General features: G+C 36.9%; 1 protein-coding gene across 1 annotated transcript in view; it reads right to left on the minus strand.

Annotated features, from left to right (window-relative positions):
• The window catches only part of LOC132169624 (vacuolar protein sorting-associated protein 2 homolog 2-like), a 29033-nt gene extending 8167 nt beyond the window's left edge, over nucleotides 1–20866 (minus strand). The window contains exons 1-12 of the mRNA XM_059580629.1: nucleotides 20683–20866; nucleotides 20238–20282; nucleotides 18705–18739; nucleotides 18544–18598; nucleotides 17956–18056; nucleotides 17806–17877; nucleotides 17366–17437; nucleotides 16485–16601; nucleotides 16295–16374; nucleotides 15062–15097; nucleotides 11200–11270; nucleotides 6994–7107 (exon numbers count right to left, since the gene is read on the minus strand). Of these exons, the coding sequence (XP_059436612.1) occupies nucleotides 6994–7107; nucleotides 11200–11270; nucleotides 15062–15097; nucleotides 16295–16374; nucleotides 16485–16601; nucleotides 17366–17437; nucleotides 17806–17877; nucleotides 17956–18056; nucleotides 18544–18598; nucleotides 18705–18739; nucleotides 20238–20282; nucleotides 20683–20716 (832 nt within the window). The 5' untranslated portion in view covers nucleotides 20717–20866. The remainder of the gene's footprint in view (nucleotides 1–6993; nucleotides 7108–11199; nucleotides 11271–15061; nucleotides 15098–16294; nucleotides 16375–16484; nucleotides 16602–17365; nucleotides 17438–17805; nucleotides 17878–17955; nucleotides 18057–18543; nucleotides 18599–18704; nucleotides 18740–20237; nucleotides 20283–20682) is intronic.
• Between the last annotated feature and the right edge of the window lie 1797 nt (nucleotides 20867–22663).

A 22663-nucleotide genomic window follows, 5' to 3' on the forward strand; every position in this document is an offset into this window, starting at 1 on the left:
AGCTTTATGTCTCTCAACCGTGCCATCAGCCTTTCTTTTAAGTTTGAATACCCATGTGCAGCCTACAACGTTTTTGGCCTTGTGAGGTGGAACAAGAGTCCATGTCTGGTTGCGTAGAAGCGCATTGAACTCCTCTTGCATTGCCTTTCTCCATTCTGGAACTAGAACAGCCTTGGTGTAGCATGTGGGCTCATCTAGATTAGAGTCCAGCTCGGAATGTAAAGCATGAGGTATGGGGTACCGAATGCGACCATCCGTGAACTGTCGTGGCTGTGTGATGTTGTTTTGAGCACGTGTAACCATGTGATGTGTCCGTGGAACAGCAAGTGGAGGAGGAGAGTCCACAACTTCAATAGAATCTGCTGGAAAAGTAGATGTGCTACAAGGTGAAGAAGGCTGTACCAGGGAAGGTGTTATAGGTGACACAGGAGGAGGTGGAGGCTGACATAATGGGATTGGGCTGGAAGAGACAACAACCGGAATTTGAGCAGATCCGATAGACGAAGTGGAGACTTGAGAGGGATCTGAAGGTTGTTCCAAGAAAGGGAATGTAGACTCATGAAAGATAACATCCCTGGAAATATATATGCGGCCAGATTCACGGTGATAGCAGCGGTAACCCTTGTGGTGAGTGCTATAGCCTAAGAACACACAAGGTTTGGAACGAAAGTCAAATTTATTGGAGTTGTAGGGTCGGAGGGGGGGAAAACATGCACATCCAAACACTTTTAAGAAGGTATAATCTGGCTGTTTGGAAAAGAGTTTTTCAAAAGGAGAAGCATGATTAAGAACCGGGGTAGGTAATCTATTTATGAGGTAACAAGAGGTTTGACATGCTTCGTCCCAAAAGGACTTGGGTACTCCACTAGTAGCAAGGAGTGCGAGAGTGGTGTCAATGAGATGACGATGTTTTCTCTCAACGCATCCTTGTTGTTGGTGGGTATGGGGACATGAGAGACGATGATTGATTCTAAGAGATTGAAAATAGGTGGTGGGTGAATGATATTCACCTCCCCAGTCGGTTTGAACATGCTTAATTTTAGTGTTAAGTAAACGTTCAACCATTTTTTGAAATTGTATAAATACGGTTTTGACATCAGATTTATTTTGAATGGGAAAGAGCCAAGTATAACGAGAGAAAGAATCAATAAAAGAAACATAATATTTATTGCCAGAAAGTGAAACAACTGGGGATGGTCCCCAAACATCTGAGTAAATTAAATCTAGAGGATTACAAACATCCAAACTAGAGGAACTAAAAGGTAATTGATGGCCCTTGGCAACCGGGCATGCTGAGCAGAAAACTCGAGCTTTATTGGACTGAATTGGAAGACTAAATTTGGATAGAATGCTCCGGACGACACGAAAAGCTGGATGTCCTAGGCGCTTATGCCAGTGATTAACCGAGGTCTTCTCACCAACCATGACACGTTTTATTGGAGGAGATGCAGAAGACGTGTGGAGCTGGTAGAGGCCATTGTTAAGTGGGCCGTGATGTAGAGGAATCCTTGTGCGGGAGTCCTTTATAACAAAGTGGTCAGAATGGAATTCAAAGAAAACACAATTGTCTTTAGCAAATTGGCTAACAGAGAGTAAATTTTTGCATATATCGGGAACTAACAAAAGTTGTTTGAGAAGGAATTGACGACTTGGTACAGAAAAAGTAGCAGACCCTATATGAGTTATAGACAAACCTGATCCATTGCCGATACGGATTTGATCAGAGCCAGAGTATTCCTCGGATGCAATATTCAGATTTCCCATATCATTGGTGAGGTGATGGGTTGCACCGGTGTCTGGGTACCATTCCTCATCCGAGAACAGTGATGGAGAGGAGTAATAAGCTTGAGGAGATGATGAAGAAGCTTGCTGGAAATTCTGATCAAACCTGGAATAACACCTAGGAGCTGTGTGCCCTTGTTTTCCACATATCTGACAGATGTGGCGTGGGGCAGCATTGCTGTTGTTGGAGTAGAAAGATCCCCGAGCATGGTTTGGAGAGAAGGTTCCACGACCTCGAGAGCCACCACGACCTCTAGAATAGGATCCACGCCCACGGAACCCACGGCCACGATTGAAATAGCCACGAGCAGTAAAGTGAGCTGCTGGTTGTGAGGCATCAATGAATGAGAGTTCTTGTTCCAGCCGAGCTTCATGTGCCAATAGATGGCCATAGACTTCTTCAAGAGATATGGGATCAACCCGTGTGGTGACTGAGGTCACAAAGGTATGATAATCGGGGCCCAAGCCAGCAAGTAGGAAGGAGAGGCTTTCAAAATCGTTGAGTGGCTGTCCAGCAGCAGCCAATGTGTCACTCATGTACTTGATTTTCTGAAAATATTCTGTGATGGTGGAGTTACCTTTCTTGGCAGTAGCTAATTGAAAGTGGATTTGCATCACCCTAGCACGTGATTGGGAAGCAAACATGGAGACTAAAGTTGTCCATAAATCATAGGCCGTTGCACACCCCACGGCATGTACTACATAGGCGTCCGAGAGGGTGGAGCTGAGTATACTAAGGATCATCTGATCCCTCTGAGTCCATGTGAGGAACTCAGGATTGGGAACGGTGTCTGGAGCACCTTCTTCTTTGCTCGTATTGGAAATCATCTTTGGTGGAGGAAGAGAGGATCCATCCACAAAGCAATAGGCATCTTGCCCTTTAAGATAGGCCAAGATCTGAGTACGCCATGACATGAAGTTGTCTTTGGCCAGTCGAATATGAAGTGAATGATTCATATTTGGAATTGTGAAGGCCACAGCTTGGTGGTTGTTGGCTGACTGATTTGTGGTGAGATTGGTTGAGCGTGGTGATTCGGAAGAAGAAGATGAAGATGAAGCGGAAGACATGAGAGCAAGAGACGTTAGTCTATGAGGGGCTCTGATACCATATAATAGCACACAATTTTGTGATTGAATTTGTAAATCACCGTAATTGAATTCACGGTTTGCATGCTATATATATATACAGATTTACAAGAGCAAGAGATTACATAGAACTCCTAATTCCTATCCTATAATACATTGGATAACTATTCAAGAGTTTAGATAGAGTCCTAACTCCTATGATATTTATCCATTGGATAATTATCTCTAGAGTTTGGATAGACCTAAACTACTAGTAACCAGAACACATTAGATAATTATCTCTAGAGTTTAGGTAAACCTAAACTACTAGTAATCGGATAGGAATGTGCTTCAACAGTTAACAAAATTAAATTTCTTCCACCCCCCCTGCCCCCTGAAATTGGAGAGCAAACATTGGACCAACTTACCAAATGAAATTTGAACTCTTCACCAATACTTCCCCACAAGAAATCTCACTGTAACTTCTCAATGCATTTTGTGATGCTTGCAAGGATGGGAAAGAGAGACAAGAAGTAGGTCGGAAAATTATACAAGGTACTCTTGATCAAAGTACAACCTCTTCCAACCAGCCAAACAGGGACTCTTATCTTCTCAATGAAGTCATCCTAAGTAGATCTGGCCTTAAAAGGAGCTCCCAACAGAAGACTTAGATACTTCATAGGCAAGGATTAAACCTTGCAACCCAAAATGCAAGCCAAACCTTCTTCATCACCAACATTACCAAAAAGGATTAGCTCTGATTTAGCCAGGTTGATCTTTAGGCCTAAGACAGCTTTTAAAAAAAAAGAGGTGATCTGGATTTTCCACACAAAAAATCAAAGTATCATCCACAAACAAGAGACTTAGATGTTAACACTTCTAGACCTCACGGAAAAGCCTGATAAAAAACCTCCATTCACTGTAGTGGAAGTCCTTTTGCTTAGTGCCTCCATAACAATGACAAACAGCAAAAGGAGACAAAGGGTCTTCCTATCTCAAGCTGCGAGAGCTACTGAAGAACCCACTAGAGTATTGTGGACCAAGACTAAGAAACGTATCGAAGAGATACAAAGAGCTATCCAATTACACCATTTCTTCCTCAAAACGACCACAGCATATACAAGAACAAACTCCAATTCACATGATCATAGGCCTCTTCAATATCCAATTTACAAAACACCCTTGGCTATCCAATCCTACGATCAAGGTATTAGCAATGATAACAAAATCAAGACTTTTCCGTCCTCCAATGAATGAATTCTGAGAGTTGGAAATGATCTTCTACAAAACCATTTTCAACTTGTTTGCAAGAACTTTAACTAGAATCTTGTAAACTCCCCCCACAAGACTGATTGGGCAAAAATCCTTGATATCAACTGCCCCTAATTTTTTTGGAATAAGAGCGATAAAAATGGAATTAAGGCTTCTTTCAAAGTTTCCTTGGGCATGGAAATCATGGAAGACCTTCATTGTATCATCCTTAAGAACATCCCAGCAAGCTTGGAAGAACGCCATAGAAAAACCATCTAGGCTCGAGGCCTTATTCAAGGCTTTCACCACCTCATAAACCTCACCCTCCTCAAATGCTCTCTCCAACCAATTAGCCTATACCTCCCCAACATAACCGAAAAAAAGGGTATCCAGCTAGTCCGCCAATTATACAAACTATTTTAGTATTGCACAATGCATTCTCTAATCTCAGAATGATATATAGAAACTGTACCATTGACCATCAAAGACTCAATGGAGACTCAATGGAGTTATTTCTTTTCTTCGAGTTGGCAACTAGATGAAATAACTTCGAGTAGGCAACTAGATGAAATAACTTCGTGCACTTGTCACCTTCTCTAAACCACAACGCCCTCGATTTCTATCTCCAACCCAACTTCTCTATAAAAGTGGAACTCTCCAAATCACTGATAACTTTAGCTTTCCTCAATTTCTCCTCAATACATAAAGTTCTCTCTTCCTCCTGAAGACCTAAGGTTACTAGCTCAAAAATCTGAGCAATTAATGACACACATGCTACATTCCTAGGAGAAGGATTGAAGGCAGGAGCAAAGCAGTTTGGGCCAATCTCAGATCAAGTATGAAAATTCAATTTATGATAATTATACAAGATCAATGGCTTTGGGAAGATGACCAAGTATGAACTAAGGCATTCTTTTACTCCTTTGATTCCTACTTAGTAAAAGTGAATAGAGCATTCGTAACTTTCAAACATTCTTATAAATCTTCTACATTGCTGACACCAGGAACCTTATATGTTATCTATTTGGATTTTTTTTTTTTTTTTTGATAAGTATGTTATCTATTTGGATTTCATACAAAAATATTTCTCTCCTATTGAAACTTATTTTCAATAAAACAAAAGAGTATAAAAAATAAAAATATTCCCTTTTATAAATATATTCATTCTAGTTAATTTTATTGAAAGATCTAAATTTTACGACTTGTGCCGTGTAACTAATCGCTCATAGCATGTTATCCTCTCTTCATCCCAATTCGCGTCTAGGTTTGAAATGGTACAATTATCAATGAAAAGGTAGAAATATAGTTATCTTTATATTAGAGGTGGCCCAATTTTTAACAAGAATCATGTTTGCTTTGTAAAAAATGGATAAAGGTAATGTAGGAAATTGAAGAAATAAGAACTTCCATTTTTAGAAAGTGGAAATGTGTTCTGGAACGTCTAAAACAGGAAAAAAAATTAAAAAATAAATAAATTAAATTAAATTGGGACAAGGAAGTACATAAATTCAAGAAATCCAAAGCATAAACTAACTGCATCAAGAACTCTCCTTGAAATCAAAGTACTTTTAAATTTCAGGTCCAAAATGTCTACTAAATAATAGCAAAGAGACAATGCAATTACTATGAATGGAACAATACTCAGCAAATCATTTAAACTAAACTTTGGCTACGCTTGATAAGGTGACTGTAATAATAGAGGCAGAGGCACTCACCCAAGAAAAGGGAAAAAGAAATGGATGTGATAATGGGTTTTGCTTTTACATTAACAGAATTTGTGGGTGGCAGAAGGCCTTTATGGGCTGATAAACCATCTAGAGCCTAGAAGTATGTAAATTCCATATTAGTTGCAAGTTGAGAAAGAGACCTATCCGTATCACTGTATCTACGCACAATGACGACAGTTATCACGACAGTTATGGCAACTACCAAAAGCAGCTTTCTTTATATTAGGCAACTACCAAAACAGGAGGTTAGTGCGGTGACCAATCTATGACTGCTACACGTGCATACAATGCGTCCTTTATTCATATCCAATCTTCCGCTTTCATCGCTCGTAGTTGCTCTCCTCCTTAATGCTATCTTCTTCTTAGCCTTGTTTGGCGCTACATACCTTCTTTGCTTTCCCCTACGTGCCCATGAACATTAGTTTGAGTCTACGCCCATCTTTCAGAGTGCAAGGAAGAAGAGGAAACTCTTGACCGGATCATTTGTGCGATTTCATGTGAGGAGCCACCTTTGACGGGCTTTGAACTTAAGAGTATATAAACTCCACTCGGACAAGGAAGTATGGATTGGATCTACGTCCATTATCTTGCTATCCTCGAAAAGCATTTAAATGCATATAACATCATCTTGGGGCAACATTCTGGCCCCAATATAGCTAGGAAGATTCTCCAAATTCAACAAGTTTGGGAAGCATATTCTGCCCCTCTTACTTCAAAAGAAGCAATAATAACAAATTTGCATCAAATGTCAACCAATCATCTTCAGAACATTCTTATCAACAAACTTCCCAATGCAATTTAATGATCTTCAACTGGACAGACTATAAAATGCCAATTAATAAGGTTTTGGCTCTATTTTTATTTTTTCACATCTTATGCCCTTTTGAGTTCAATTAGTTTCACCAATCATCATTGAAGACCAATTAGACACACTCATCTGTATACATTATTCTCACAAAAGGGCCACAGTTGGCTTACTCAGACAATCTGATTTTTCTTATTCCAAGTCATAAGCTACTTTGGACATACGGCGACCACATATTTGACTCAACTAAAAAATCTTTCAAATCAAGCTTCCAAATAAACATTTAATAAGAAAGTCTGAAAGGTATTCAACAGGTAAATGCCAAATTTGAAACAAGGAGAAAGGAAATAACAAAGAAAATACCAGGAGGAGGGACCGCAGTAACTGCATTGCATAATGCACAGCAAACATTTGTGGCTCCTCCAGGATAAAGAAGAATGCTCCTACACCCACTACACACAAGCTGGCTCTGCATAGCTGCAATGTCAAATAAATAAACATAATGAAACTACCAAGAGGTTAATGAGGATCATCATTGAAATCTATAGCTCTTCATAAGCAATACTATTGAGAATGATTTGGCCAACATGCCACTCTCATTGGCCTAATCCAATCAAAATTCCGTAAGAACTCAAAAAGGATTAAAAAGTGTCCAATGTCGTAAGCCAAGAAAATTTAAACCACATAGGAAAAAAAAATGAAAAAAAAAAAAAAGAAGAGGGGGAATAAACCAAATGATTAATATTTTCCCAAGGTACCCTTGCGTCTCACAAACCAGGTCCATTTAAAATGTCCATATACATGCACAAACCCTAATGTGCTAAAGATTCATTTTGAAAGCTAATATAATTGGATAAAATAAAGTGGAGGTCACTAGTTTAAATCTCCCTTCTCCCTCCCCTTGGGGCCAAAACATTACTTATAAAAAAAAATATAGTTGGATGAAATAATAATTTCTTCTTTTTTCTTTAATAAGTAATCAAATTTCAATAAAAAGCACAAGGGCACAACCCAAGTACACAAGATGTATACAAGAGAAACACCTATCCAAAAAAAAAAAAAAAATTGTAGAAACTAAAATATGATAGCAATCATAAACAGTTGTCTAGTGGCACAAAGTATTAAAGAAAAAAGCCTTTAATTCAACCACCATCCTCTCACGGTCTTCAAAGCTACAGTAACTTATTTCTCTCCAGATACACCACATTATCTAGGACGGAATCATCTTCCATAACATTACACTATAAAAACTACCAAACTAACCTCCCCAACAATCAAAGAGATCTTATCTAGGCATGACCCAGTCCAACTCAAAAAAACTATAAATAGAATCTAATAAGACGCTAGGAACCTCACAATAGAGTAATAGGTGATCAATGGATTCCCCCACTTTTCTTACACAAAACATCAATCTACCACTATAATACATTGCTTCCTTAGATTATGCGTAGTGAGGATCTTCCCTAAATTTCTACCAAGCATAAAGGATTTAGTTATACACAATCAAGTGGGAGTTGATGACAAATGCCAACCAACAAAAAGTTTTGGAAACAACAAGGTTGTTACCAATTTTAAGATGATGATGATACATAATTTACCAATTGATCTACCCCTACTTTACACATCTCTGGATAGGTGCATTTTACTGAAAAGAGATAGACAGGAAAAAGATCAATGAAAAAAGAAAGACTAGCTAGTGTGATCAGGAGTAGTCTATGACAACCAATACTTGTCCAATGAAAATTCCCAGCAGACTTGGACTGATCAATTGAAGTGAAGATCGCAGGTCTAGGGGGCCTAATCATTGCATTTGAAAGCTTCCTTGTAACTAAGAGATGAGCAGATGATAGCCAAAGACGTTAGCATCTCCATTTTCTATATCTGAATCTACATATTGTTCCTGTGTCGTATCAGCTGATTCTCTCACCAAAAAAGTATCACAGGTTTCAGCGGGAGTACTTTGAAAGTCACATGTCCCCTTCAGGAAGTCTATTTATTTTCCTTTTCCTGCACATTGTAACTCTATTTACCGATATTTTCAGTTTCCTTCCGCAAGATACCTTGAGCTCTTGCCCTTCATATGTTCTCTTCTAATGATTTTCATTTTAACAAAAAGCTTAGAATAAGGATGCAGAATAAAACTAAATACCACATTCCGAGCAGTGAAACTACAAGACATGTCTAAAAGGACATGGATTTGATAACAGATCAGGTGGGAGAGAAGAAAGTTATAGCCCCCCTTTTGTGTTTCAGCTCCAAGAAATTCAAAGACATTCAAATTGTGCACTTCTGATGTATCAAGTATGAATTTGATACTGTTTCTTTAGCCAATGCACGAATCAAAACATATGTATATTAAGCATATGGGTGGAACCATTTTTGTATTTCCCTACCTTGCGGTAAGAGCAAAGCCACCAAAGCCAAGTTCAATACATCCTGGCGGAAAGTATTTTACACACAAAAGCATTTTGGGAAATGTATTACAATGTCTTGCAGGGAAGAAGCCTAAAGAATGTGATTTAGTGTTACCACAAGTTGAATTTCCATTCAACAGGTGTCATGAGTAATAACTGCAGTCCATTTGAGACTGTGTGGCCAATATCCAAATTGGTTCTGGACCTGGCCTCCATTCCAAATTCAAGTAAGGTGAACAAGAGAGCAAAGGAGATGGCTGACTATTTCAAGTCCACCCATGATGAAGTGAGGAAACAGATTGAAGATAGCAATTTGAAGTACAAAACAGTAGCTGATCAACACAAGAGTAAGGTTTGCCTTTGAAGTGGGATGACAAGGTCTAGGCGGATCTTCCAAAAGATAGGTTACCATGTGGTGTTTACAAAAAGATAAGTGTTGGATCGGGCCTTTGATTATCTTATCTTAAAACCAATTGGTGTCTAGTGAGGGAAGCCAAGGCCTTTTACAGCATTCGAAATTGCAACCCGCAAGGCATGTTCTAAGAGCCATCCAAGTGAGTAGAGCGGCCTTGTTGCACCTCAACACGACGCTTCCACAACTCGAACCCATGACCCTGGCTTTATTACCATTTGTTGAATCAGACCTTTGACCATCTCATCTAAAAACCAATTGGTGTCCAATAAGGAAAGTCAAAGCTTTTTATGACATTCGAAATTGTAACCCACAAGGCATGTTGTAAGAGCCGTCCAAGTGAGTAGATAGGCATTGTTGCACCTCAACAATAAAGATGGGAATTCCAAGCCATCTTAAGACCTTATCTCTATTCAATGATAAGGCCCTCATTCGATACAACTTTGGGAGCAAAGATGAAGACAACTTGAGATCGAGTTTTCAACAACCTAGGGAGACAGATCCAGCCAACTAGTAATGGCTCAACTTTTCATAGTTAAGAAGGGTGTTTGTAGTATTTCAAAAATTTCTGAGAAGATTATTATTTAGTCTTTTTTTAGGCAGTTATGCTATTAAGACTATTGTTTGGTAGTTAGTACTGAAATTATTTCGGTGAGGAGTAAGCCTTATCTGACTTTTGACTGCATGTTCTTGTAAATATGAAGTATTTACAATTCAAAATGTCTTCTAATAATTTTGTGCTACAAACTTAGGTCTGGGGCAGTGCATAGCATCACTTTTGGATTAAATATATCTGTTCTTGAGAATTATTACTGATAGCCTACTCTGGGTTTGTGTCTTTTAATCTACTTCACCAATCAGTTCCAGCAGGCCTTTCGGAGCTGTGGAATCCATGAGTTTGGCATTAGACGGGAGATACGGCTGCCCTGACTTGAATTGATTCCATCCTCAGCTAAAGCTGAGACAGACTAATTGGCTTAGTTGAGGGGGAGAACAGGTAACATCATCTATTAGTGCCTGAAGATGTCTTTCTTGTTTCTTTTTAGTCCCTCCCAATAGAGGTTTTCCTCTATTTTGTCATTTTGGAGGATACCTTCTCCCTCTCCTCCGAGTATTCCTACTAATTAAATGATATCTCGATTCCTTGTAGAAAATAACTCATTTCATAAGTTCAAATAATAATAATAATAATAACTACACCTAACAATTCACGCCACATCCAAAAAAGTAAAATCTCGATTTCGTTCCTAGTATCGTAAACTTTTCTAACAATCAATGTGCAAACAACCCAGGAATGTTGCACCATGTGTCCAATACGGGATTTAGGGTCATGCTTAGACTTTGAATACATCCATATTGAGTTGCAAATAGAACATAGCAAATCAAGGGGAAAAAGAAAAAAAAACTTGAACAGAATGATTAATCACAAGCACAGAATCAATAAATAGAAAGCCAAAATCGATATCGGACAATCGGATACACAACCACAAAATTGCAGTATAAAAAAATGAGATTAATCAAAATTCACAATTTACCTGGTTTGCTTCAAAATACCGAGGTCCCGATCCTTTCAAGTACTTTGAACAGACGAGTATTATTATTCTGTGTAATAGGAATTAAAATTTCATGAATCAAGTCATCAACCAAGACCCAGAGCAGCGAAATCCCTAAATTATATCAGAAAATCCACAAATTTAATCTCAAAATAGAAAAACAAGAGGCCATCGTTGAGATTGATAGTACCTGAAACCGCGGCGAGGAATGACGGATTTGAAGGCTGCGAAAGAGGATTGAAAAGCTGAGGCCAAAAAAGGCTGCACCCAAATTTGGATATTCCTGGATGAGAAAGAAGAGATCCGACAGATAAACAAAATGAGTTTGGGTCGAAGCGGGCGATGGTTTTCTGTGAGGATTGGAGATGAGAGAAAAAAAAAAACGTAGAAAATAGCGATACTAACAATATATAATAATATTATTAATTTGTATTTAAAGATTTATATTACAGTGTTTGTTATCGGGAATGGGATTTTAAGAATCTTCTTTGCTCGACAATGAGGAGACGCGGATTAAAGCCTGACCATTTCATTTTTTCGATTATTTTAATTATTGTTAGGAGTAAACGAAGAATACCTGTTCCTTTCAAGAAAAATTAATATTTTATTATTGTTGGGAGCATTTGCAGGAAACGCTGTTTCTTATTTTCTGATTTGATGGAATCAAGCAATTAGTGGTCGTCGAAGGCGACATAGCAACTCTGTTTGAAATTAAGAGAAATCGGTTGGTCAAAAATTGAGGTCTAATTTTACTTTCTTTTTTTTTTTGAGATAATGATTTAAAAAAATGTTTTCCTTATGAAAATATTTTTTTCTTTGACCGAAAATTCTTCTTTAATTTTCAAAAAATGGTTTACGATCTTCTGAGTAAAAATGACTTTGAACATCTCATTCTCAAATCAACAGATCCTGCCAAAACCCGACTAGGACCCCCGCAGGGACTTACCAGGACCCGTTCGGACACTTGACCAGGACCTACCCGGGACTTGATCGAGACTCGCCCAAGACCCGCTTGGGACCCTGTTGGGACCTGCCCAAGACCCGACTAGATCTGCTCGGTACCCCGTTGAGACCTGCCTGGAACTTAACCTGGACTGGCTTAGGACTTGACCAGGACCTGACCAGACCTGCTTAGGACACTATCGGGACCCGTCTAGGACCACGCTGGGACCCACCCGAGACTCGTCAAAAAAATATTTTCGATGGAAAACATTTTTCAGTATTTGGCATATATGGAAAATCAGGTGGGTCCCCTACGTCGAAAAATGTTTTCAACATAAAACATTTTCCGGTATTTGATGTGTACGCAAAATCATATTAAACACTAAATTATTGTTAGTTAATTTGTATATTTTAATTAAAAATAATTTTTAGTTTTATTTTTTAAATTATTGTATATTAGTATTTTTTATGTTGTGAATAAAAATTACATTTTATAGGTTAATATGATCAAATGAAAATAAAAAAAATATTTGTGATTTTCTGTGTGCGTGCCAAACGCCGAAAAATGTTTTCATCATAAAACATTTTCTTGTAAAATAACTCCCCTGAAAATATTTTACACCGAAACAAAATGAGCCTAAATAACTAGTAGGGGTGAAAAGGGGGCGGTTAATAACTGCTCACTAACTGCTAACCGCACTAATCGTTAACTGCTAACCATGTCTTTTTTGTGTTTAAAATTTTAAATATATATAAAAATGTAAAAAAATCTAGAAACTATGCCGTATGTATGTAGTATGACCACAAAAACCACATTGTTTTGGGGTTTTTTTTTAAAAAAAAAAAAAAACAAAACAAGAACGTTAGCAGTTATTAGAGTTACTAATCACTAACCGATAGTTAACCATCTAGCAGTTAGCGGAAACGATTAGTGAATTTTACTATCCGCATTTTCACCCCTAACTAGCTGTTTCCTCTTCCTTTCAATTTAAATAGAGAGAATTTTTTTGAAAGAATCTTTCTCCCTCCGTTTCGATTTACTGAATATATAAGTCATGTTAGGATGAAAACATTTCCTAAATCGTTTTTTTTTTTTTTTTTGGTTCCACTTGGGTGGTTTTGTACCTTTTCAGGCGTTTGTTCAATCATTTCTTCTCTCTTTTTCTTTTTTTCCTTTTTTTTTTTTCTTTTAATCAAATCAAAATAAGAATAATTATTACATTTTAAATTCTTTCACTTGCAATAATAGCTTCTTCTTTTTTAAATAAAGTAACTATTCAGATAACTACAATTGCAATCGGTTTAAGCGGTTATTCATCTTCTTTTTTAATTGTTAATCGCAACTGACGGTTGTACAGTTATTAATTATTTTATAAATTGTTTAAAACTCTAATTTCTTTCATTATTTTTATTTTTATTTTCGCATACATATTGAAACACATTACAATAAGGGAAAAAAAGATACACATATAGTTGAGTTAGCTAAATTAGTTAAGATGAGTTGCTAAGTTAATTAAGATGAGTTGGCGGTTAGTTAACTTTGTTATTTGTAATTGATTCACGTGTTATTACATGCTTAACTGAGTTTTTAAAAATTACATTTTCAAATCACATATTTTAAATTCGTTATTATTATTAAATCGCATTTTTTTAAATTGGAAACTCAAACGGATCCCTAATTTTTTTCTTCCTCATTCGTTATCTGGTTTTCTAACCTATACTCTAACATGGTATCAGAGCATTTCTAGCCTATTTTTCTTCTTCCATGGCTGAAATTCTCTCACATGCTTATAGCCTTTTGCAAACATGTATCCTACCACAAACTCAATCAAAGCTTCTTCACCCTTGCTATCTTCACCATAAAGATCGCTCAAGGTCTGTTTTGGTTTCTTCTTTGCTCGACGGTGAGAATCATCATACATGAAGCAAATCCATGATGATGGCTCTCATTGCAAAAGAACAAACTTGGACTCATAGACGGTTCCATCAGTAAGCAAACCTCATAGTCGAAAAATCTCCTTTGAATTGAGTCTCCACTTCACTCAAGCAATCTTAACAAGGGTGACTTGTTACACTAGTTATTACCATATTCAAATGCAAAGCAAGTGAACTGGAAAATATTAGAATGCTTCAAAAAAGTTTGCAAGGCTGTTTTAGAAAAGGTATCTGGATCCCATGGAAATGTTGGATATGTATTTTTTTTCTCTTCCATCTCTACAATTTGCACTTTACTATAGAAAAAATTGAATTTTTATTGTCACTGATTGATAGGCATATATATTTGAGACACCATGCAAGGACCAATAAAGAAATGCTACAGTTTTTCCTGGTATTCTCACCATCCTATGTAAACATTGTATTCTAAAAAAATGAAAAAGTTTAGGATGAGGAGGACACCAAGAAAGACCGTAGCATTTCTCAAACCAATATGATGGGCCGGTGATCCTTTTCGCAACTCTTGCCATGAGTGTTTGTGGCCTGTGTTGATTATGAGATCAAGGAAGGCCGGAAAAGCAAGCTTACACTGTGGTGGTCTCTCCAACTCTGAAATTTCTTAGGTCAACTTCATCTGTGCTAAATAAATGCGAGTGTATGAAGGAATCTTGCATTTCACAAGCGGAAAATGACTGATTCAATGGTAAATTTTCACATTTTTTGTACGGAAATAAACAAGAGATGTATATGAGAATGAAACCAAACATTTCTCTTGTTTATTATTATGTTTGCTTTTTGTTCAATTTCCATCGATCTATATGTTTGCTTTGTCTTAGAAAAGTTGTATACATTGTGAGATGTGTGATGTGCTGGTTGCTTTTGCAGGGCGCCACTTTCAAGTGTTATTCCTCATTCATTCCATCCAGCAAACTCGCACCATACAAAATACAAATGGGTTATAATTATGCGACTCATAACTGGATCAGTTCCCTAAATATTTAAAGAAAAAAAAAATAATAATAAAGTTTAAATGAAGTTACTAGAATAAATATATGAATCCTCTTGTTGCAATTCCTAATCTTCATGCATCATTCAATTTGTACTTATTTTAAATTTACAATAATGTATACTATATAAGTAACTTTCCAGATCAGATGCGTCGTAGAGAGGCCAACCTCTTCTCAAGATCCTGAACATCAGAAGATTCGGACCTGCATAACAGGGTATACAACCATGAAACAAAAATCATGAAAGTTTTGAAATCATACGTGTACAGGGTATACAACCACACTGACTAGGCCCTTAAATCAACCTAATTTCAAAACCCAATCCTAGCTTCTGACAGGAAGATGGATCGGGATCTCATCTAAGGGTCTACAAGCCGCCACGTGTTCCAGTAATTAAAAAAATAATATTAAAATTAAGAAAAAAGTATGGGGTGGCCGGCTGAGACATGGGGGTGGCCCATGGCCCTAGGGTCGGCCAACCCCCTAGGGCCAAACCCGAACCGGCCCCAACCGGCTCTTGGGGGGTGGCTTCGGAGCCACCCCCCCATGGCCAGCCACTCCCTAGGGCCAAACCCAAATATTCCAAAAATCAATTTTTTTTGGGTTTGGCTGAACCACTCCCTAGGGCCGGCCACCCCATACTTTTTTCTTAATTTTATTATTATTTTGTTTTATATTTAAATAGATCCCAATCCCGGGAAGATAGGTAGTGGGTTATCGTCTCTCAAGCCCTTAGTAAGCAGATCATAGTTGATTGACGCAAGCTGAGAGAGACTCTGATAACAACTCAGTGGATTGGTTTTCTCTTGAATGGGGAAAGGGTGTTTTGTTGATTGATTTCTTGAGGAGAACGGGTAAAAATTGCATGTTTTCGTCTTCCTCTCATTTGATGTGATAAACTAATGTGTTTATTTGTTATTAGATGGCTCAAAAGACTTAGTTTGTGTCATGTCCTTATAAAAGTTATTATCTATAGTTAAACATCTGTTTATCAAAATTCTGTGGTATATTCAGGAGATGGTAGATATCATACACCATGTCCGCATTAGCAGTTGAAAGGAAAGAAAAAGGAGCGACACAGTTTAGTTTAGATTTGACTGTTTTTAGCATGGAGCAGGTTACCCAGGAACAATGAGAAAAGGAAAAAAGACATAACAATAATGAAAGCTATAATAGAGGGCTATATTGACAAGATCCAAAGGTGAACGGCTGCCCTCTCCAAAAAGTGATCTCAAAGTTGTACGATTCAACCACCGAAAGTTGATGATACAAGTGATCATAGTAATATATTTGTGCCAGTAAGTAAAAACTCAAGCCTTGCTGCTGCTAATGCTTAAGTGCCATGGAGACTTTTATGCAGATGCTATTAATTTGAAAAAAGAAGAAGGTAAGTACCCATACCTGGTAACAACTTTTTGAGTATTGGTAACAACATTTTGAGTGTTCCTTGATGCAATCCGGCCTTTGGGAGCTGAAGATAACTGTTAATACACAACAGAATCAACAATTGTTCAGTTTACATTATTCAGATGACAAAAAAGAAGACGCAAGAAAAATTCAGGCAATACCAAAATATCTCAAAGAAACCAACCTGGGATGCAATATCGACACCAATCTCATCAAGCACCTGGTTAGTGAGCTCCTCTGTTTCCTCTTCGGCCTCATCTTTGTCTAAAGTTTCATCAATAGACTCTGACATCATCTCTATCTGCATAAAGGACAATAGAATATAAAACATATATTACAAGGACATGCATTATAGAATAAAGCACACAGACCAAGAGGGGAGGAAAATGCTGCGATAACACCACAAGTCAATCCATGGAACATATGCAAACATTTTCTGTGCGGAAAGAAGGCAGGAATCTCTTGCCACACATGAACTGCATTGTAATTCAACCAACCCACAGTTACTTTTTTCAGCTGTGTCAAGTAATAATTTTCCTTTTGAGCTTGGTTTATCTGAGGACAATTGTTTGATGGCTAGAAAAGAAATGTGATTAGATATAGATAAGCAAATGGTGAAACAAGAATGAGTCTAGAGTAAATGTGGCAATCATTTGCTTTATAGATACTAGAGTGAAAGGTCATAAAGCTATGAAGATAAAGGAGAATGTGGTTCCTGGTTGGGGTTTTATTTTCACAATTATGGTCAGCACTTTCTTGTTCTCATAGAATAGGCAGAGTTGAGTTGGGAAAGTCTTTTCTGTTTGTTGTATGTGTTCTTAGTAGAATGTGAAGTAGATAGACATAGGGATTAAGAAGAGGTGTTTCTATTGTATCGGCTCTGTTTTGCTGGAGTGGTGCTTAGTTAGCTGCTGTTAAGTAGCTATTGGTCCAGTGGAAAACTAGAGAGTTTGTAAAGTGTTTATTCTTTAGTAAACAGTATCTCATTCATTAAAAAAAAAAAAACCTATAAAGAGAGAGAGAGGGGTGTGTGTGTGTGTGTGTGAGAGAGAGAGAGAGAATTACCGTCATATCCATTTGTGCTGACTGCTTCTGAAATTCTTTAATCACCTTAGCTTGTTTTGCTGGCGCCATTTGCTGAAAAAGAGAAGCAGACAGTGGTCATATCACTCCTAGAACTATAAACAACAGATAATTCAGGTTTAGCCTTTCAACATTGGCACTTGAAGCTAAAGCAAGCTTGTGTTGAACATATTAAGGTATTGAGAATGCCTATGCCGAAGAAGTAGAAAAGAACAAATTATTCAGACTCATCCAGAAAAGAACAAATCTCTCACCCTGTGGATCATTTCATATACTACTTTATCCATCCTAGAAGCCTCACTGGACAAGCTATCCATGGGAATATCAATTTTGAATTACGGTATGTCTCCTAAGTAGGATTGGGGAATTCAATAATAATAAATGATGTTATCTTCCAGTACAACCCTCAGAGAAATGCATACCTTATTCATTGCGACCATTGCTTTAGTTGCACCCTTCATTCCAGTAGAAATTGAAGTGCTGGCATACAATGCCTGCAGAAATAGAGACACTGTTCAGCAAAATGAAGGAAAGAGCCCAAAAACTTCGGTTTTTCCAGTAAAAGCAGTAACCTGTGTATGAGTTGCTACACCTCTGACTTGGGCACGACTCCCTTGCAAATTAGTTATTTGTTGACGTAACCGAACAAGTTGACGAGCTAAGATCCTGGTCGCTGCCTGGATATTACAAACAGATAACTAATAATAACCTTAAAAGATGAAGAAGCAACACTTATTATGTGTCAATTGGGCTTATTTTTGCTCGAAGTTTTAGCAAGATCAGCACATGGCTTGGTTTACCCATGAGTCTGCCAATTTGATTAATTTTGGAGTGTAAAGTACAATCAAGCCATATGGAAAGCTTCTGCATGAAACTGGTAAGACAAATAAATAACATAAATGAAGCGAATGGAGTTGCCTCCAAAGTCACTATAGTTTTTTTTTTTTTTTTTTGCTATACACCAATGGTTCGCAATTATTGTTCTATGGTCCTAAAATGCATCTTGAGACTATCATAGTAACACAAGGTTAAAATTCACTAACATTCATATATGGATTGACAAATCCTAGCTGTTTCAAACGTCAACTTACAGTCAGCTCACAGCTTATGCTCATAAGGGGTATGAAAATGTGCAAATTATTTACACAGAAAAAATAAACTTGCCTCATTGCCAGTTTTAGCCGTTTTCTTAATCTCTGCCACCAATTTCTTCTCCTGCAATTGCTCCCCACAGAGTAAAAATTGAAGAAAGAAATGTAACTGGAGATATTTGTAACTGGAGATATTTAAAATGGAACCGAGCCCAACAATATTTTCATACCTCTAACTGAAGAGATGCAATCTCCCGTTCAATGCCTACAAAAAAAAGGTGCAGCAGCAAGTAATATAGTTATAGTTCCAGTAAGATAGAAGCTAAGCCTTTATCTTTGTAGTTTTCAGTTTTCCTTTATATATGGAACCTCTAGCATTTCAAGAACATCTGGAAGCTGTTTAGTCAACATTTAATTGTTTCTTCTTCTATAAAAGGAAAAAATGGAGAATATGCTTTGGGGTGGAGGACATTTATAGAAGGAAAAAAGAAAAAAGAAAAGGAAAATCAGAATTGTGAAAGAAAGGACAGCTTAATTTCTAAAGAGTAACAAGCAAACATAATACGCTATTGAATTGTGCCAAACTGATTATGTGGTGGTTCTTACATGGACCTATAATGTGGCAAACTGATTATGTGGCATTAACAAGAATTTTCAACGGAAGAAGTGAATTGGAAAATATAAATAAAAAAAAATAAAAAAAACCATGAGTGAACTGTCAGTTTTAGAAATCCAAGGAGTAAATTGAAATTGCGTGAAAACCAAAAGCGTTAAACCAAAATTTCCCTTAATTTTAGTATTAAAATTAGTTGAGGGAATATCAGTGCATTTTATTATTAAAGTGTTAAAACAAATAATCAAATAAGATATTATCATGATAATAAATTGACTAACTAAGTGACAAAAAAAAAAAAAAAAGATTCCTACATTGGTGAGAAGAAAGAGTTCATGGTAGTTCAAATTATTTTCCACAAGATATAGAGGAAGAGATGAAGTAATGATAATTTGATGCACACTAAAATGGGGTTAGCCGGTTAAGCCTATTAACTCCCTCTAAAACTCAAAATTCAATCAATTAATGCATGTAATTCTGTCCATCTGAGTAATGGGCCGGCAATGAATATCAAAATCTCCCAATAAAGATGTTTCTTTCATTGAACTTTGCCTCAATCACTAGTACAGTATTGTATCTTGGAGAGGCAAGCAAAAGAGTTTATTGCACTAGTTTCTAGGTTTTTCCAACCATAGAGGGTTGAATATTCTTATAGAGAGTCAAACCTCAGTTGATTTAATTTCTTTGTGATTTCAATATCAATTTCTGTAACTTAACCAGCAATAAGCAGAAGAGTTTGTTTGCACAATGTTGATCTTAATTTATGAACTCAGGAGCTCATGAGTACTTGAAGCCAAAAATGTCAAAAACAGCATAATCATTACTATTAGATATACCACTGGTAAACGAAAATATGATCTCAACTCACTTTAAATTACTTGAAATGCAAATATTTAGTTTCCCCAATAAAGTAATTGCCCCCATTTTATTAGAAATTTGCTCGAAATACATGTCGATTTCTAAGAATTTCAGCAGCCCTCGGTTGCCAAATTTATTAGCCATTATTCAAATTCAAGGTTCAATCTAACTTTCTGAGCCAATATTTCAGTTTTCATTTCCGATCGTGGCAAATATAATGCATCAAAGAAATCAAGAAATCTGTAGTAACGTAAAATGAATTACATTTTTAGGGCAAGAAAAGCAAACGTACCTCTTGTGGCAACAGCCATTTCTCTCTTGCTCTCTCGCAGAGCATCTGCCAAAACAAACAGTCATTTTATGAAGCCATTTGCAATCAATTTTGGGCTCGGTGCAATAAAATTAAGCTGCAAATTATCGACGCAGAGGAATAGAAATACTTTGGGTCCTAGAACATAAGATTCATTATTTAACTTTGTTCCTTTTCCTTCAATATCTTAGGGTCCAAAAATACTAAAAATATATTTTTTAAAAATTAAAATAATTAAAATAAAGCCCACCAGTTCAAAAGGCCGGAGGAGCAGTTGAAAGAGAATAGCTGGTTAAAAACAAGCAAATGTGCGTTTGTTTCTAGGGAAAATATCATGATTTTTTCACAAGATAAAATGAAACTAAAACATAGCGATTCAGAAGCAATGCTGAAAGTTTTGGGTGGGTTAAAAGTAAAAGCTTTTCACCTTTGGGTGAGGTTCTCTTCTTGAAGATGTTCATGGTTGCCCCAGCTGTGCGAAGAAGTAGTAGATCCTCCTCACTCGGTGGTCAGACTCCAGAGAGAGACAGAGAGAGTGGATTTGCTCTTTTGATTTTCTGACTTTTCTCTCCGCGGAAAAGACTTGATTTGGGGACTCGGGAGTAGAGCCTCGGGGAGCGTTCTGCTTTTCCGCGTGTACCATCCAACGGTAATCTACAAGGTAGCCGTTACAAATACGCTTTTACTAAAGGGCCCCTGCTCTTTTTTAATTCACAGTATCTTGTCGCCACGCTTGACCGTCCGTGATTCAAATGGGCTTTTTTTAATATTTTTTTTGTTTTTTATTTTATTTTAAAAACTTTTACTTTAACCTCCATACGGTGTGCTTTGAGAAGATTCTTTTAAATTTTAAAAACTTTAAATTTAATTTTTTGAACTTTCAATTTGATTTAATTAATCATCTTCCGTCAAATTCAGCCGTTAAGCCTTTATGAAAATGCTTAAAAAGACTAAATTGCCCTTCATTTTTTTTAAAGAAAAAGAAAAAATGGGTGACTAAAAGGTCAGGCTAGACCCACACAGGTTTGGCTGTGACCCGCGTGACCCAACTTGGGTCTAGCCGCGACCCAGCGTGGGTTAGGAGACCTACATGGGTCTGGTCGTGATCCAACATTGGTTTGCTAACCCACGGCTAGGTCGCGGCTAGACCCAACCTTGGGTCTGCTAATCCAAAGTGGGTTTCTGGCCGAGACCCGCCTAGGTTACTAGGTGACCCACCTGGGTTTTTTTTAATAACTTTCTTTATTTTTTAATTTGAAATTGAGGCTAAATTTGAAATTTAATAAAAAATTTAGGGGTATAAAAGTTATTTTATAATTTTTAACGTTTAAAATTTGATGGATGTGGGGTCAATCGAATCAAATTGAAAGTTTAGTGGTTAAATTGAGAGTTTTTTTAAAATTTATGAGATCTTTTTGAAATGCGTGATAATTTAGAGGTCTAAAGTAAAAATTTTTTTATTTTTTATTTTTTTTTCTAAGCAATGTAGTTTTGTACCATCACCAGAAAGTTCACTAAAAAAAAAAAATTATAGTGAAGATTCTTCACCATAATTTGAGATGCGATTGTTGTTGGGCTCATTGGGTTGATAATGATTTGGGTGTGGATTCTGATATGGATTTTGGTGGATGGCCGAGAGGGTGAGTTGTAATGATTAGGGGTTGCAGGCTTAGTGCTGAATGAGGAATGGAAACTCATTGGGTTGATAATGATTTGGGTGTGGATTGTGATAGTGGATTATGGTGGATGGCCGAGAGGATGAGTTGTAATGATTAGGGGTTGCAGTCTAAGTGCTGAATGAGGAATGGAAAACAAAAATAGCATATATAATATATAATATTTATAGTAAAGGGATGCGTAAGTTAGATAGTAGGTGATAATAAATGAGATAAATAATATTGGGTTCAAAAGGTCATCCTTTTTTTTATTTATTTTTTATTTTTTACATGTCCACTCAAAGAAATGGGGAGAGGAAAATTCAAACTAGGAACCTCCACTTCTTGATGCGTGGTTCACAGCCGATTGAGCTACTCTCTGAGAACTTTTAAAGGTAATCCTAGACTAATGAAAGAATCAAATGAAATTGCAGACACGGACTAGACCACATGATGGAGTCAATGACTGGACCATTGCACCAATAAACTAAGTTTAAACTTATTGACCCTACATTATTTTATAAAAGCATGTTAATTATATTTTGTTGAGTCTAGTTATTTTAATTACACGTATGAATATATTTTAAAATGTCTTATATATGTGTTAAATGAAAATTGTATTTCCAAAGAAAATGACTTATGAAAAGAAGTTGAGTTTTGGAAGGAAAATATATTTGCGAAAAAGGATGATGATATGAAAGATATGATGTTATGTATGAATGTATGTAAAGTCTAGGGGTCAGGTGGGGATTA

This window comes from Corylus avellana, chromosome ca2, assembly GCF_901000735.1.
Source record: "Corylus avellana chromosome ca2, CavTom2PMs-1.0".
In the NCBI taxonomy this organism is placed as follows: domain Eukaryota; kingdom Viridiplantae; phylum Streptophyta; class Magnoliopsida; order Fagales; family Betulaceae; genus Corylus; species Corylus avellana.